The 15,025-nt window shown below is 61.9% G+C and overlaps 1 protein-coding gene across 1 annotated transcript in view; it reads left to right on the top strand.

Annotated features, from left to right (window-relative positions):
* The window catches only part of SDK1 (sidekick cell adhesion molecule 1), a 279,805-nt gene that overhangs the window by 181,820 nt on the left and 82,960 nt on the right, over positions 1–15,025 (top strand). The window contains 6 exon segments of the mRNA XM_070414297.1: positions 2,079–2,270; positions 3,932–4,048; positions 4,515–4,682; positions 6,477–6,579; positions 8,002–8,178; positions 14,412–14,548. Coding sequence (XP_070270398.1) covers positions 2,079–2,270; positions 3,932–4,048; positions 4,515–4,682; positions 6,477–6,579; positions 8,002–8,178; positions 14,412–14,548 — 894 coding nt within the window.

The following is a 15,025-nucleotide window of genomic DNA, read 5'->3' on the forward strand; positions in this document are numbered from 1 at the left end:
ACAGGTGGTGGGGACCCACAACCATGCCGCTCTGTAGACAGGGAGATGCTGTGAATTCTCTGAGCAGGACATCCTGTGTTTCTGCCGTTTCAGCACTGGGTTGCCTTTTCCTGTTATTCAGGCAGCGTGACTAGCGCCATTCCCACCCCGCAGCGCAGGGAGCCACACTCACCCTAAGACGGGCTCTCTGGGCACTGCATTAACAAAGGCTGCGTCAGTGCTGGGGGCGGTCAGGAAACGAGAGGGGCCTTCTCCCGTTGCTGTCTGGCCCCCTTAAGAGCGGTCTTTCCTCCTGAGACTTCCCAGCCCTTCCTGAGCCTTCACAAGGGCCACGGGGGAGCGTGTCATCTCCCTGTTCACACGGACAGAGCCTGAAGGCAAGGCCCAGCCACATGCCCGGGGCCACGGCGACGCGTGCGGTGCCTCCCGTAAAGCCTCCGCCAGCGTTTGGCATGAAGGGGTCATTATGTACCGGGCAGGTGACCCACCTGGGGCCACACGGAGGCGGGAGGCACCCCGAATCCGGGAGCTCCATGGCGAGGGCTTTGCCAGGACCCCGGCTGCTCCCGGGAGCTGAGCCGGGACGGGAGCTAAGACCTCACAGCTGTGGGTGCCCACACGTCGCTCCCATTTCTGAGGAGGATGGCAGCGTCCCTCGGGGCAGTGCCGATGGCCGGTGAGGGTCCGCCGCAGTCCCCTCCTCCATCACTGTCTGTGCGGCAGCCGGGCCTGCCGAGCGGCTCTGGTCTGGGCCGGGGGGCCGTCAGGGAGGCAGGAGGCCGGGGGCCGGGGGCAGGGCCCTGCTCCGCTCCTGTCCCTCTGTCCCCCTCCCTGAGCCCGGGGCGGGGGGAGGGCGAAGAGGAACGCAGATCTCACACAGAATTACATCCCTGGCGGCGGTCGCACTGTCCCCTCTCGAGTAATCCCAGCTTTATCAGGCCGATGACAGAAAGGGAAGCTGTGCAGTTAGCGTCTGCAGTGCGTGGGGGGACGACTCTGCTGAAATTGCCCCAAAGAAGAAGCCCTCCTCGCCCCTCCTCGCCAACAGCCGTCTCTCAATAAGCGACGGTCGGAAGCTCTGCCCTGACGAGCAAGCTCCTGACCCGGCTGCTGTGGCGACAGCGTGTGAAGTGCAGGCATACACGTGGGAGCAGGTTCCCGCGTGGCGTGGCCGGCGTGTAATTTACCGCTTTCTTTTAACTCTGACGGCGAAGCCGCAGCCGGCGGCGAGGTTCCAAGAGGAACCGCCGTTATGAGGTTTTACACGAGTCCTTATGCTTTTACCTCGAAATGGATTTTTTTTAATTTCCTGGTTTAATAAAAAGTGACAGGAAACATAATTAAGGCAAAGAACAGGATCCGCGAATGCATTATCTTGAAATATTCCACGACATTAACTTTATTTATGAGAAGGAGGCATCTTTTATTCCAGCGTCTGAAGTCGGGGGACCGGAGTGTGCTCCCTCCCATGCACCGCGTGGACGTGTTTTCTCCTGGCTACGTTCACAGCGAGGGAAACCGAGGCACAAGCCGTCGGGGTGTAGAAATAGCCCAGCTGCTCCCGCACTTTTCCTGGGGCCTCGGCAGGCGCTGTGCCCGCCGCAGTTCAGGACTGTGGTCTTGGGGCTCAGGTCAGCTCTCTGGTGCAGGCGCAGGCGTTGGGAGGGTCATGTCGGGGCTGCGTGTTCCCCACCTTCCCCGATGCCGTGCTGGGTCCATTGCTTCCTGCCACGTGGGAGGAGGAACACCTGAAGTGCCTGTCAAAACATTGCCGTTCCTGCCCGGCCGACAGGCTCAGTGGTTGAGTGTCGACCTATGAACCAGGAGGTCACAGTTCGATTCCAGGTCAGGGCACGTGCCCGGGTTGTGGTCTCAATCCCCAGTAGGGGGCGTGCAGGAGGCAGCCAATCGATGATTCTCTCTCATCATTGATGTTTCTCTCTCTATCTCCCTCTCCCTTCCTCTCTGAAATCAGTAAACACATATTTTTTTTAAAAAAAAAAATACTGCCGTTGCTCCCGCCTGTAAGAGATTCCCGAAATTTAAATTTGTGACGCCTGGTTCTTGCCTCCACGCAGGGGCCCCGCTGCCCAGGCTGCAGTGGTACAAGGACGCCGTGCCGCTCAGCCAGCTCCAGGACCCGCGCTACCGGCTGCTCCCAGGCGGCCTGCGCATCGAGCGGCTGCGTCCCCGCGACTCCGGCATCTTCCAGTGCTTTGCCAGCAACGAAGGGGGCGAGGTGCAGACCTCCACCTACCTGGACGTCACCAGTGAGTACCGGCCACCAGAGGCCGGAGCTTCCGACCGTGGCCCGCGTGGCACACTCAGAGAGGGGTCCCCTCTGCCTGGCCCCGCGGGGACCTGGGCGGGGCGTGGTGCCCAGGTGACTGCAGCACCCAGCCCCCTCGTCCCCTCTGCAGACGCCCGGGGCGCAAACACATGGCTGCCCCAGGGGCCCGCCCTGCTCTCAGCAGGTAGCGGGGACCCAGCACCAAGAAGTAGGAAACCCGGTTTTCTGGACATTAAGTGAACAGCCCGTTCCTGCTCTTTTCCCTGAGATAGTGTTTCCACTTTAAATATTCATTCTCTGCTGTGGTTTATTGAACGATTACAGCTCTTCTGTGAGCTTCTTCTATTGCCCCATCGACGGACATAGTGGGCCTCTGACAGCTGGGATGCGGGAGGATTTCCCTGTATCCGCGCTTCACGCCGTAACCTCCCACAGCTGTGATCCTGTCTCCCGAAGGAGGGTTTCCTGGTTTCTTTTCCGTTCCTGCACGTCTTCCCCTTTCAGACAAAGTAGAACCTGGTGCTTAGGGAACGGTACCGGGCACGTTTGTCCTTTCGGAGGAAAAATGCTGGTCCCTCGGGGCAGAGCCTTTGGAGGAAGCGGGCCGGTGCCGGTGTGCTGGCCGGTGGAGCCCACAGAGGCGGACAGGACCTGAGACTGATGCGTACGCTTCAGTGACCTGGGCCCACTTCCTGGAACTGTGCCCAGGGGTCAAGTTTATCGTCCAGTTCGGAGCGTGGGAAACTAAAATCCCTTCAAACAGTAGAAATAACACTGGGCACTTAGCCGGAAACCGAGTTTGAGGCATTAGAATTATTAAAGCAGACCTGGCAGCGGCGGGCCAGGGTGGGACGGGCGGGGACTGGCCCTCTTCCTGAAAGGGCAGACGGTACATTGGTTCAGCCTTGAGGGGCACGGTCTCAGTCAGCGACTCAGCTCTGCTGGAGAAGGACAGCAGCACAGGCAGCACAGAGTGGTGGGCGTGGCTGTGTTCCAATAAAGCTTTATTGACAAAAGCAGCACAGACAGTACAGAACGGGTAGGCATGGCTGTGTTCCAATAAAGCTTTATTGACAAAAGCAGGCATGGGGCTGCATTCAGCCCCCAGGTTGGGGGGGGGGCAGCCTTTTCTCTATTGAGAGACTGGGAAGCTCTACTTAATTTCTCCACCTCAGTGTTGTCATCAAAATGGAGCCAACCCAGCCCAATTCACAAGGTTCTTGCAAAGATCAGATTGGAAATTCAAATGAACGTGCTACATATGCTGGTTACCATGACAACTAGAGGGAGAACAGATAAATGATTATGATTTGTAAGTGTAGGGTGTCGCAAAAGGGGCTTTTTTCAAATTAAAACCTTTAATGGGATGAAAATACAATGTAGCACAATCAATATTGACATGTTCATTTGACAAACACTATTGAGCATGCGTGTCCAGGCCTCCGGGTCCCTCAGGCCTGGGGACAGCCGTGCGGAGGCGGGTTCTCTGCGGGCTGCCGGCAGGATCGGCCGCTCCGAGAGGGAGCCCGGGCAGGTGCAGGCACCCTCACTAGTTGCCTCGAGCTCCGTCCTACGGAAAGCCACGTGGACAGTCCCTCCGAGGGGCCACGCTGAGCCTGTCCCTGTTACCTCCTCACTCAGATGTCGCACCAGCCTTCACTCAGCTTCCGGCCGACACCACGGTCACAGATGGGATGACGGCCACGCTGAGGTGCGAGGTGTCCGGGGCGCCCAGACCCGCCATCACCTGGAGGAGAGGTAGGCAGCGGCCCTGTCGCAGCAGCCGGGCCAGCGCAGCACTGAGCCTCGGCGATTCACACGGACCCGCCACGCTGGGGGACGGAAAACCGGAGGGAGCTCCTCAGCTCCGAGGTTCAGCCTGTGCACAGGCCCAGCTGGGGTGGGGGACCTGGGGGCCAAAGGTGAAGGGGGCAGGCCCTCTGTCTGTCATATGCTTTCTCTCACTCGATTGAGATGGGATCATAGCATACGAGAGCATTTCCAATGCCCCAGAGGGCCGTGGCAGACGTGTCCACATCCCGGTGGAGGGAGGGTGTCGGCGTGCGCTCCTGTGAATCGCGCTGGAGGACCTGCTGCGGTGGTATCCGTGTGTGAAGGGCCCCCTTCGTTCTGGCTTCTCCTTGACTTGCTTCTTGGTGGTGGCCTGAGCGTGGCCCTCCCTCGCCCTGGGTTCTGACGCACCTGTCCTCTCTCTGGTCTCCAGGAAGCCACGTGCTGGCCAGCGGCTCCGTGCAGATTCCCAGGTTCATGCTGCTGGAATCGGGGGGCCTGCAGATCAGCCCCGTCTTCATCCAAGATGCCGGCACCTACACCTGCTACGCAGCCAACACGGAGGGGTCCCTGAACGCGTCGGCCACGCTCACCGTGTGGAGTAAGGACCCCACCCCGCGGGCTCCACCCCAGCCCTGGTCTCACCGTCGTGTCCTCTGCTCGGGGACCTCCTGATGTCCGGACTCCGGTTCGCCCAGGGGAGGAGGATTGTCACAGCTAATTTCTAGGAACCTGTTCTTAACTAATGTTTCCGTTTCCGAGGAGCAGTCAGCAAGTGTGTTCCCAGATTGAAAGGGGGCGTTTCGGGCGAGGAGAGACTGACTTTCAAGTCAGTGAGTTGGGGTGGTGCCCCCAAGTGGCTCCCATAGCAAAGGGGCAGGTTATGCGAGAAAACCGCGTTGAGAACTAAAATCCTAGAGAGAGTATATTTTTTTCTGTTATCATTGTAACCAACTAGAACAGTCCTAGCTTATGAACTATGAATGCTCCCTAGATATGAGGCATGAACCGAGAGAGAGAGAGAGAGAGAGAGAGAGAGAGAGAGAGAGAGAGATTTGTTTCTCCAACGTTTGACTCTTCTTATTTTATCGCTAACACGGGTTTCTGAAATGCAGATAAGCTGTTTTCCGGAGCATGAGGATTGGCTTACCAAGCATTCCTTCCCCCTCCCCACCCCGTAGCCTCCATCACCAGTGAGCTTCCCCGTCTCCCCGCGGCCGTATCTACATCACTAAAACAGTGCTGCTCGCAAACGCAAGACTAGGAGAGTCACCTGTGCTCGCTAAGAGATTCCCCAACCGTCTGTGAGGAGGGAAACGCTAACTTGCGTGAGGGGGCGTCTGCCACACCCCATCCTTCGGGAAAAGCCCCCTGGGCTCCCTTCATGTCCACGGAGGTGTTTCTGGTTTCCGTGGCGTCCACTCTGATAGACGGCCTCCTAACGTGCGAGGTGCTCTAAGAACACTGGCTTCCAGTCACCCCCGATTGTCAGGTGCTGAAGAGGGGGTTGTCCCTAAAATGAGCCTCATCTTTACAAACTGGTGACAAACTGACGTCTGCACGTCGCTGGGTCACTTGCCAGGCAGTTGTGTGGCTCCGCTAAGATCCAGGGTCAGAACAGCGGTGGATGCGGGAGCCACAGTGGCTGCGGGCGCCGTCCCCCACGCGCCCACGGGTCTGTGCAGCCGCAGCACCAGCAGCCCCCCCCAACCCAGGAAACGCACGCTCAGAGAGGCCTCCCGCACGCCCGCTGCAGGGGGTCAGGCTGCCCTGAACCCAGTGTGGTGACCCCCAAGTGCGGGCTGTGCTCACAGAGGTGCGCATGGGAGATGCATGCCATGGCTGTCACCGGGCCCCGCTGTGGCGGCGGCTGGTCTGGGCAGAGTCCAGACCTACCCCTTTGCCCCAGGCCACTCCAGCTCCGTGGCACCAGCAGCCCGGCATGTCTGAGCCTCACTGTCCTCCCGGGAACTGGGGTGATACCGCAGCGCCCACAGGCTGCCGTGAGGACTAAGTCATACACCGTAATAATGAAGGCGCCTCGCCAGTCCCGGGTGCCGTGCGGCCGGCAGACGTCCCCGATGCCCATTATCTCGGGGAGACGGATGCTTCCCTGGGAGTGGGAGCGGGGGGCCTGATGACCATCGCAGCCGGCCTTCCACTCTCGCTTCCTCCGGGCCGGGGCCCTCGGGGTGGCCTGGGAGGGCGGAGGCCTGGCTCCCGGCTGCGTGGGAGGGCATGTTTCGGTCCCCAGGGCGGCTCTGGGTGCCGAGATGCGCGTGTCTTGCCGGGAGACGAGGAAATTGGTTTTGATGTCAGGTGCCCAGTGCATTGCCTGGGGGGCGGAAGGCGCACACGCCTGTGATTCTGTCTGAGCTGTGACTTGTGTTTTCAGATCGAACGTCCATCGTCACGCCCCCTGAGGACCGCGTGGTGATCAAGGGGACCACGGCCACGCTGCGCTGCGGGGCCACGCACGACCCTCGTGTCTCCCTCCGGTAGCTCCGTCCCCCCGTGGGGGTGTTCATACTCCGTGGGCGCGGGAAGGGGTGCTGAGGCCAGAGGGAGAATGGCAGGGACTGGATTTTAGCCGCAGGTCACGGCGCCATGCGGTCTGAGCTCCGTCATTAACCTCACAGATCCCAGCTCCCACTCCGCCTGTGTGTCACTTACGGGGACAGTGTCCTCTCCCGGCCTCGGTGCAGCGCTCCTTTGTGGGTGCAGAGTGAGGGGTGGTGGGGGAGAGAGCACCACAGTCTATGGGGGTGAGGGGCAGGGTGGAGAGAGGGCCGGGGACTGCGGGTCTGGAGGAGTTGCAGCGCCCTCCCGTTGGAGCTCATACTGGGAAGGTAATGACCCCGTGGGACCCAGCCGGCCACCGCGTGGCGCCAGCACAGGCCGCCGTGGCGAGCCTCTTCCCGGACTCGCGGCTGCAGAATGGGCTTCACTGTCAGACGCAGACTCGAGCCTAAATGGTAAATCCGCACAGACACACACCCTCCTGGCATCTGCACTCGGCCTGAGCCAGAGGCGTGCAGCCAGCGATGGGGCTTTCGGAAGCGCTCACCCCAGCAGAGGGGGCGGGGGCGCATGCGCACATGTGGTTTAACTGGATTCGGAGGCAGCTGACGTCTCGCTCGTCTCTGGCGGGTGTTTGGCAAACGGTGAACGTGTGTTTGCGTGTGACTTGCTCTTTGTTCAGGAACTGGAGGCTTCTGCTCTGGGTTTTAGACAGTCATTGCCCCTGTGCAGGCAGCACTTGTCCTTCGGGACTTTCCTGGGAATGAGAGGAGCAGTGCTCGTAGCGACAGGTGTGACAGGTGTATGTCACAGTGCTCGTAGCGACAGGTGTGACAGGCGTGTGACATCCTTAGTGCGGCCACAGAGGCAGGAGAGACTGCCGCCTCCACCGCTGTGCTCGCCAGCTGTGAGCCTGGCTTCTGGCTGAGCAGTGCTCCCCCTGTGGTCAGTGCACATCATAGCGACTGGTTGTTCCGAATTCAGTCAGTTTGCATATTAGCCTTTTATTATATAGGATTATTATATAGGATTGATTTCAGAGATGAAAGGAATAGGAGAGAGAAAGAGAAACATCAATGATGAGAGGGAATCATTGATCGGCTGCCTCCTGCATGCCCCACTGGGGTTTGAGCCCACAAACCTGGGCATGTGCCCTTGACTGGAATCAAAACTTGGGACCCCTCAGTCTGCAGTTGATGCTCTATCCACTGAGCCAAACTGGCCAGGGCTCGTTCTGTTCCTCTGTTATCGTATAGCCCACATGGGATAGAATTCACCCTTCCGAAGAACAGTGAAGTGGTCGGTGCACCCACAGGCCCCAGCGTGGCTTCTCACAGACGGAGGGGCCAGCGCCAGACCCTCCCTGCCCGCTCTGACCCAGGCTCTGTGCTTGGCCGCAGCTACGTGTGGAGGAAGGACGACGTGGTCCTCGCCCCGCCCAGCAGCTCCCGGATCGTGGTGGAGCCAGACGGGTCCCTGCTCATCAGCCAGACGTGGTCGGGCGACATCGGAGACTACACCTGCGAGATCGTCTCTGAGGGCGGCAGCGACTCCCGGACGGCCCGGCTGGAGGTGATGTGAGTACCGTGTCCCCTCCCCCCTGGCTCTGAGGGCGGCATCTGGGAGGCCACACGCCCGCCCCCGGCTGCCCTTCACACGGGTGCCGCCCACCGTGGCTCTCAGCCAGTGGCCAGTGGCGGGTGCCTTAGGCCTCACAGGTGCGTCCTTAGGAGGTTCCACCTCGTTCCAGGAGGTTCGCTGGCGCTCACTGACCCCTGCATCCTGTCCCCCAGCGTCTCTGCGGTGCGAGGTCCTGTCTGCCATGGGCACCGGGTAACAGGCCACTTTCCCCCCGAGCGCCCATCAGAGCTTCCGGTAGGCGAGACGGCAGGGCCCCTGCCAGGAGGCGGACCTGCAGCCAGCAGGGCGCATGTCAGCCAGCGCCTGCCTCCACGGCAACGGCACTTCCCATGAGCTCCTCGGGGATCGGGACGGCGATGGCGGCCAGTCCTCTGGCCTGGCCCCGGGGTCCCGCTTCTCTCCCATGTGACTCCCTCTGTTCACAGCAGGAAGCTGACACTTAGTTCAGCTCATTTTTAGAAATGCTGTCCTCGCAGACGTTCCCCGAGCTCATACGTGTAAGAGTAAACCGGCCGGTGAAGAAGCAGATGGGGGCAGGGAGGGGAGGGGCCCGGGGGTGCAGCAGCCAGCTCTGGGCCCCGCCACATCCCGGGGAGCGGGCAGGCGGCCCTGAGGAAAGGCAGTGTGAGAGGCTTGCCTGCTGGACTCACCCCGACCCAGCCAGGGTCCTCTAGACAAACTCACTCCCTGGACATAGAACCTGAGCAGGGGCACAGGCCACGCCTCATTGTCTTTGAATCCATGGACCAGGCCGAGGGGATTATTAGTGATGGACAGGCTTGAGCACAGACACTGGGATGGGTGAGCAACCACAGCCCTGCTGGCCCTGCTGCAGGGGCAGGTGAGGCTGTGCAGGGCTGGGTGAGGCTGTGTAGGTTCGGGTGAGGCTGTGTAAGGCCCAGGGTGAGGGGGTGAGGCTGTGCAGGGCCCAGGGTGAGGGGGTGAGGGGGTGAGGCTGTGTAAGGCCCAGGATGAGGGGGTGAGGCTGTGTAAGGCCCGGGTGAGGGGGTGAGGGGGTAAGGCTGTGCAGGGCCCAGGGTGAGAGGGTGAGGGGGTGAGGGGATGAGCGGGTGAGGCTGTGCAGGGCCCAGGGTGAGGGGGTGAGGGGGTGAGGCTGTGCAGGGCCCAGGGTGAGGGGGTGAGGAGGTGAGGGGGTGAGGAGGTGAGGGGGTGAGGCTGTGGAGCGGCCCCGGTGCCTCCAGGACCTGAACCGGCCCCGCCCGCCGCTGCCTGTAGGGTCTCGTCCAGGATGACCACCCCGTGTTCTCTGTGGAGGCTCCTCTTTGGGGGCAAAGGTCACCCTAGTCAGTAGGGAAACAGCAGGAGCCTCAGCCCCAGAGGGTATGCGGGGTCTTGGTGCTGCAGCCATGGCTTATGCAGGTGACCCCCAGCTCTGTGCGTGAGCGGGGAAATGGGGGGCTCCCCCTCTCGCCATTGGACCCACGGACCCCGGCGCTCCATCCTCCTGTGCCCCTGCCCCCCCCCCCAGATGCCTCCACAATTTCTGCCCCTGCGGCCTGTCCTCCACCATCTCCACCTGGAGGAGCTGCCCCTCAGTCTCTAGGATGCACCTGGGCCGCCAGGTGTCTTCATGGGCTCCCGGGATCGCCCGGAGGAAGCACCGCGCTCACGCTCCCAGCTGAAGTGGGTGCACTGCGTGCACAACTCTGCGCTCCGGTGCCTGGCGGTGCCTGGCGGTGTCTGGTGGTGTCTGGTGGTGCCTGGCGGTGCCTGGCGGTGTCTGGCGGTGCCTGGTGGTGCCTGGTGGTGTCTGGCGGTGCCTGGCAGTGTCTGGTGGTGCCTGGCGGTGCCTGGTGGTGTCTGGTGGTACCTGGCGGTGTCTGTGCCCTGCAGACGCTCAGTAGATGCAAGTGGTTGGTTGAGAGCATGAATGAATGATGTGTGTGTCACTGGCCATTGGTGACCCGCCTCTCGATTTTACTCACGCCCTTCGTCCCCTTCGGTGCCACACCCTGGGCTTCTCCCTGGGAACGAACGCAGGCTCAGCCCACACGGCCATGAGCCTGGGCACCCAGTGCCACCCGGTTCCGCACTGGCCCTGCGTCTCTCCCCTCCCGTCCGCAGCTCGTGGGGAGGATTTTTAAATGCTGACCACGTGGGAGTCCGGGCCCCATAGTAAACTCCCTTTGAGGACCCTCACTTCACACGTCCTTGGTGCCGAGCGAGTCATGCGAGTGTTTCCCACGGCCTCTGTCCCGGGCGCCGCCCTGCACGCCTCTGATACGCGCCTTCTTCCTTCTCGCTCCGCAGTGTATGTTCTGCTGATTTACGTGTCTCCCCAACTATTCGCTCCTTTGATTTCCTTGAAGTAAAATACATTTTTCAGCCAGTGTTGCCGTATCTCTAAGATAATAGTCTCCCGTGACGGGAGCTATGGCTACATTTGCCGATCTGTGATGCGACCCACGCAGCAGGGCTCCGGGGTGTCTGAAGGCGCCGAGTGCACTGTCGTTAGCGTCACGGGCTGCTCCTGGTCGGGATGGATGGGAAGCCGCGGTGACAGCGGCGTCTGCGCCCGCACAGGCCCTGGCTCGCGCCCCCGAGATGCCGGCGGTGATGACAATAATCATGGCTCATGATTGCGGGCGTCGTGCTCCGAGCTTCCCAATCGAGCGCAGCCACATTTCCGTGATTTACTCCGATGGCAACAGAAAAAGAAAAGGAAAAACCTCAATCGCAGAAGCCACCGAGAGGCACTTACCGCCAAGCAGCGCCCTCAACGCCTGGCAGCGCCTCCTCCACTTGAGTTCAAGCTGCTCGTTAACATAGGGATCGGAGGGTAGAAGTGGGCTTTCGCAGGGCAGGGCTGGCGCCCGTTTGCTTGCCTGTGGGCAGCCGCTCACCTGGGCGGGTCCCTCACACCCTGCACAGGGTCTGCCGCAGCCCAGCTGGACTGGGGCTTCCCCACCCCTCGCTCAGGGCGGGACTGTGGGCCAGTTCCCCACTTCTCAGCCTCGGCTTCCTGAGCTGGAAACTGGGCGCGCTGTCCTCCTCGGGGCGCTGCTGTGAGGTGTGAATGACCCAGTGTTTGTAGAAGCCGCCTGGAGCCTGGCTCAGGGGGGACCCAGCAGCAGTCCACCCGTCATCCCTCCCGTCCTGCCCCATGCACACGTCACCCGCTGTCCTCAGCAGCCCCCCTCCACCCCGCCCGGGAGGGCTCCCCCTCACCTGCTTGGGTTTGCTGTGTTCGTGGCCCTGTGACCAGCAGCCTGCTGCTGAGCCCGGTGCCAGGACAGGCCGGGGCTGGGCAGCACCCCCACCGATGGGTTGAGGGGTCTGCAGATGAGGGACCACGAGGAGGACTCCCAGGAGGGCCTGCCTCCTCCCCTCCCACGAGCACAGGCTCTGCAACCCGGATGGTCCTGAGACGTGTCCGGTAAATCCACGTCACAGGGTCAAGGGTCAAGGTGACATACTGGCCCCGCCTGGGTGTGTCTCTCCTCGGAGCGGCTGGTGCCCGAGGGAGGGAACGTCTGGGTGACTCCGGACCCGCAGAGCCGTGCCCAGCACCCGAGGGACCGGCTCCGAGGCTCCGTGGATCGGCTCCTTGCTCATCATTTAAGACGCAGTTACTAGTAGATCAGAGACTCATTCCTGTGAACGGGCTACAGGGAAACCCCGTTACGGGGCCCCGTGAAGACTGGGAGGTGGGGCAGGTCCTACAATAAACCCCGGGTGACAAACCATACTCAGGGGCACAGTCCGGGCCGGGTCCCGAGAACCACCAGGCCCCCCGTCTTCCTCCTCGGAGGGAAGCTGCGGGAGATGGGCTCGGCCACGTGACCGCTGGTGCTTTTATAGAAAAGCGCTTCTCCGGCCTCCGCTGCCTGCAGCCCCTGCAGCCACAGCCCTGCCGGTTGCTTTCCCGTTTCTCAAAGCGATGGGTTGCTCTCCCTCCCGCGGCTGTCTGTTGCTCGTTCCGGCTGTCACTGTGGGCAGTGGGCTTGATGGCGACCCCCAACTCCTCTCCATTGCTCAGTGACTCCGCCCTGCCCTCCGCCCCACGGTCCCCTCCGCCCTGGCATTTGTCACCCTGTCTGCGTGTCCCCGGCTGTGAGTCACCGTGCTCTCCATCTGTCTCCGTTCGGAGCTGCAGCGGAAAGCCGAGATGCGATCTGCTTCCATCGGCGGATGCTCTGGATGGGACTCGAATATATGAAACCGCCGTCATTGGTTGCTGATGCGCTGACGGAGACTCACGGAGCTTAATCCCCAGATAAGCGAAACGTATCACTTGCAGGAACCGTCGGGTCTCCAAGGTGTTAGCAAGCCCTCGGCACAGAGCGGGGGAGATGGAACACGAGAGGCACCAGAGGGGCTCCCGTGTGGAGGCTGGACCTGGGGAAGGTGGATTCCTCCGGCCGAGTCCCATGCACGTGTGAAAGTCACATTCTGCATCGGGCGTCACCCTGGGCGTGGCCGGGGCAGTGGGATGTGCTGGCCAACGGAGGACGAGGGCTCGTGGCTTCTGCTGCGTCACAGACGCCATGTCCTCACCACCCCTGGAACTAGGTAGGGTTGACCCCAGTGACCTCATTAGCATAACCCCAGGTGGCCAGGGGCCAGGAGTAGCAGTGACAGTCCCCTCACTCAGGAAAGCCCAGGGTTGGAAGTTCCCTCCCGGAACCGGACGGAGACCAGCCAGGCTCCGCATTACAGCCGTAGGCAGCCCTGAGCCACGCTCACGCTGAGCTTGTCTTCGGGAGGGGCCGACTCAACAGCGTTGGTTCCATTTCTGAGCGAAGCAACTCAGGAAGACGGGGGGGAGGGTAGAGCGGCATTTTCACCCGAACGCCTCCGTCGGGGTCCTTGGGGGACGCCGGAGAGGGCGTGGCTATTGGAGAACTCAAATGGAAATAACAGTTCCTTTTTAAAAAATATATATTTTTATTGATTTCAGAGAGGAAGAGAGAGGGAGATAGAAACATCCATGATGAGAGAGAATCATTGATCAGCTGCCTCCTGCAGGCCTCACACTGGGGATCAAACCCGCAACCAGGGCGTGTGCCCTGACCAGAATCGAACCCTGACCTGCGGGTTCATAGGTCGATGCTCAACCACTGAGCCACACCCGGCCAGCCAGTAGCTCTTTTTTTAACTTCAAGCTCATTCACAACAAAGAAAAGAAGCGGGAGTCCAGGCCCAGTTGCTTCTTCATTGTGCTCACTCAACGCCACGTCCACGTCAGAAACGCTTGCCCGTGAGCGGTGCGATGGGCGGAGCGCTGTTTCTCGGGTCGCCGCGAGCACAGCAGCCTGGGAAATCTCAGAGTGATGAGTGCACTTTCCGAATTACAGTATCGAGTGTAACCACCGCTTTCTGTGCTGACCCGTGGGCTCAGCAGTAACTGATGCCTGGGGAGACCAGGCCTAGTGAGTGGGTGGCACAGGGGGCACTGGGTGTCCGCTCTCCCCGGCATCCCTAGGCCATGAAGCGGGTCCTCTCCCAGCCTTGGGAGACGTGGGGTTCGGGGGGGAGAGGGGGCACGTAGCTGCCGATGGAGGCGGCAGAGCGCCGTGGGAGAGCCCGCGCCCTCCATGGAAGCTCTGTGACCGCGGTCCCACAAACACCTTCCCCAGCGTCTGCAGAACCCACTCGCTTCCCCTACCGCCTCGCGTGTGCTGTTTCTCTCCCGCGGTGCGGGCCTGTCCCCACCGCATTGCCCTCTCGGCGCTTCTCCCGGCCTCCCGCGTGCAGCAGGGGAGAGGGCGCAGGACACCCCCACCACCACCCCCATCCTCGGAGAATGTGCGGGCCCGTTTTGGCTGAAAACTCCCAGTGTCGGACCCGTGTTAGGTCCCACTTCCCGGCCTTTCCTGCGGGTCGGCTGACTGCCTCTCGCGAGCAGCCTCGGGTTGTGAAACCAGTGCGTGGCCACTCGTTCAATGACACTCCGTGTGGGAGTGGCGCCTCCCGCCCGGTCCAAGCTGCAGTCACCGGCCCCTTCAGGCCCACCAGGGGCCTGGGCGAGTCGGGCTCGGAGAGCAGCCGCGCCTGAGTGTGCGGGCGGGTTTCCGAGGCGGGAGGCGTGCTGCTTGTGTTGGGCGTATGGTACGTTCTCCCTCTCAGCATGGCACACGGGACGGCGGGCGCGGGCCGGGCTCCCTCGGTCTGACCTGTGTTCTCTCCTCTGACCCTCGCCCCGCAGTGAGCTGCCGCACCCCCCGCAGAACCTGCTGGCCCGCCTGGACGCCGCGCACAGCCACACGGTGCTGCTGAGCTGGGTGCGCCCCTTCGACGGGAACAGCCCGGTCCTGCGCTACGTGGTGGAGCTGTCGGAGAACAGTGAGTAGCGGCGGGCGGCGGCCCCCGGGTTCCCTCTGGGCCTCCATGTCCTTCACCCTCGGTCCTGCTCAGGCCCACACGGTGCTTACGGAGCCGCCGCCGCCGAACCCGGCTCTGGGTTAGGCAAGGTCAGCGGCGAGTGGGAGCCCCGTGGGGCAGAGGAATGGCGGGGCCTCCTATGAGCCTGGGTCTGGGCTGCAGCCCCATAGGGGGCAGAGGAGGGCCATGCACACAGGCTGCCCTGAGTGGGTCCTGGGTTCGGTGTTGTCCCTGAAATGAGCTCCTCATGCCTCCCCTTGGGGCTGATTTGCGCGTCGACTGCACCGCAATGGGGAACGTCTCTGCACGTGCCCTCGGGGGCAGCGTGTGCCCCGCATCCCGGCCGGCGTCCAGTGGGCCCTTCCTCTCCTCTCGCCCAGACCTCTCACAGCAGCGACACTGCCCTCCCCACGCTCACTCCTGGCTCTCCTGCCGCCC

Source organism: Myotis yumanensis, unplaced genomic scaffold, assembly GCF_028538775.1.
Source record: "Myotis yumanensis isolate MYYU_CA2020_CCGP unplaced genomic scaffold, mMyoYum1.0.hap1 SCAF_5, whole genome shotgun sequence".
Lineage (NCBI taxonomy): Eukaryota > Metazoa > Chordata > Mammalia > Chiroptera > Vespertilionidae > Myotis > Myotis yumanensis.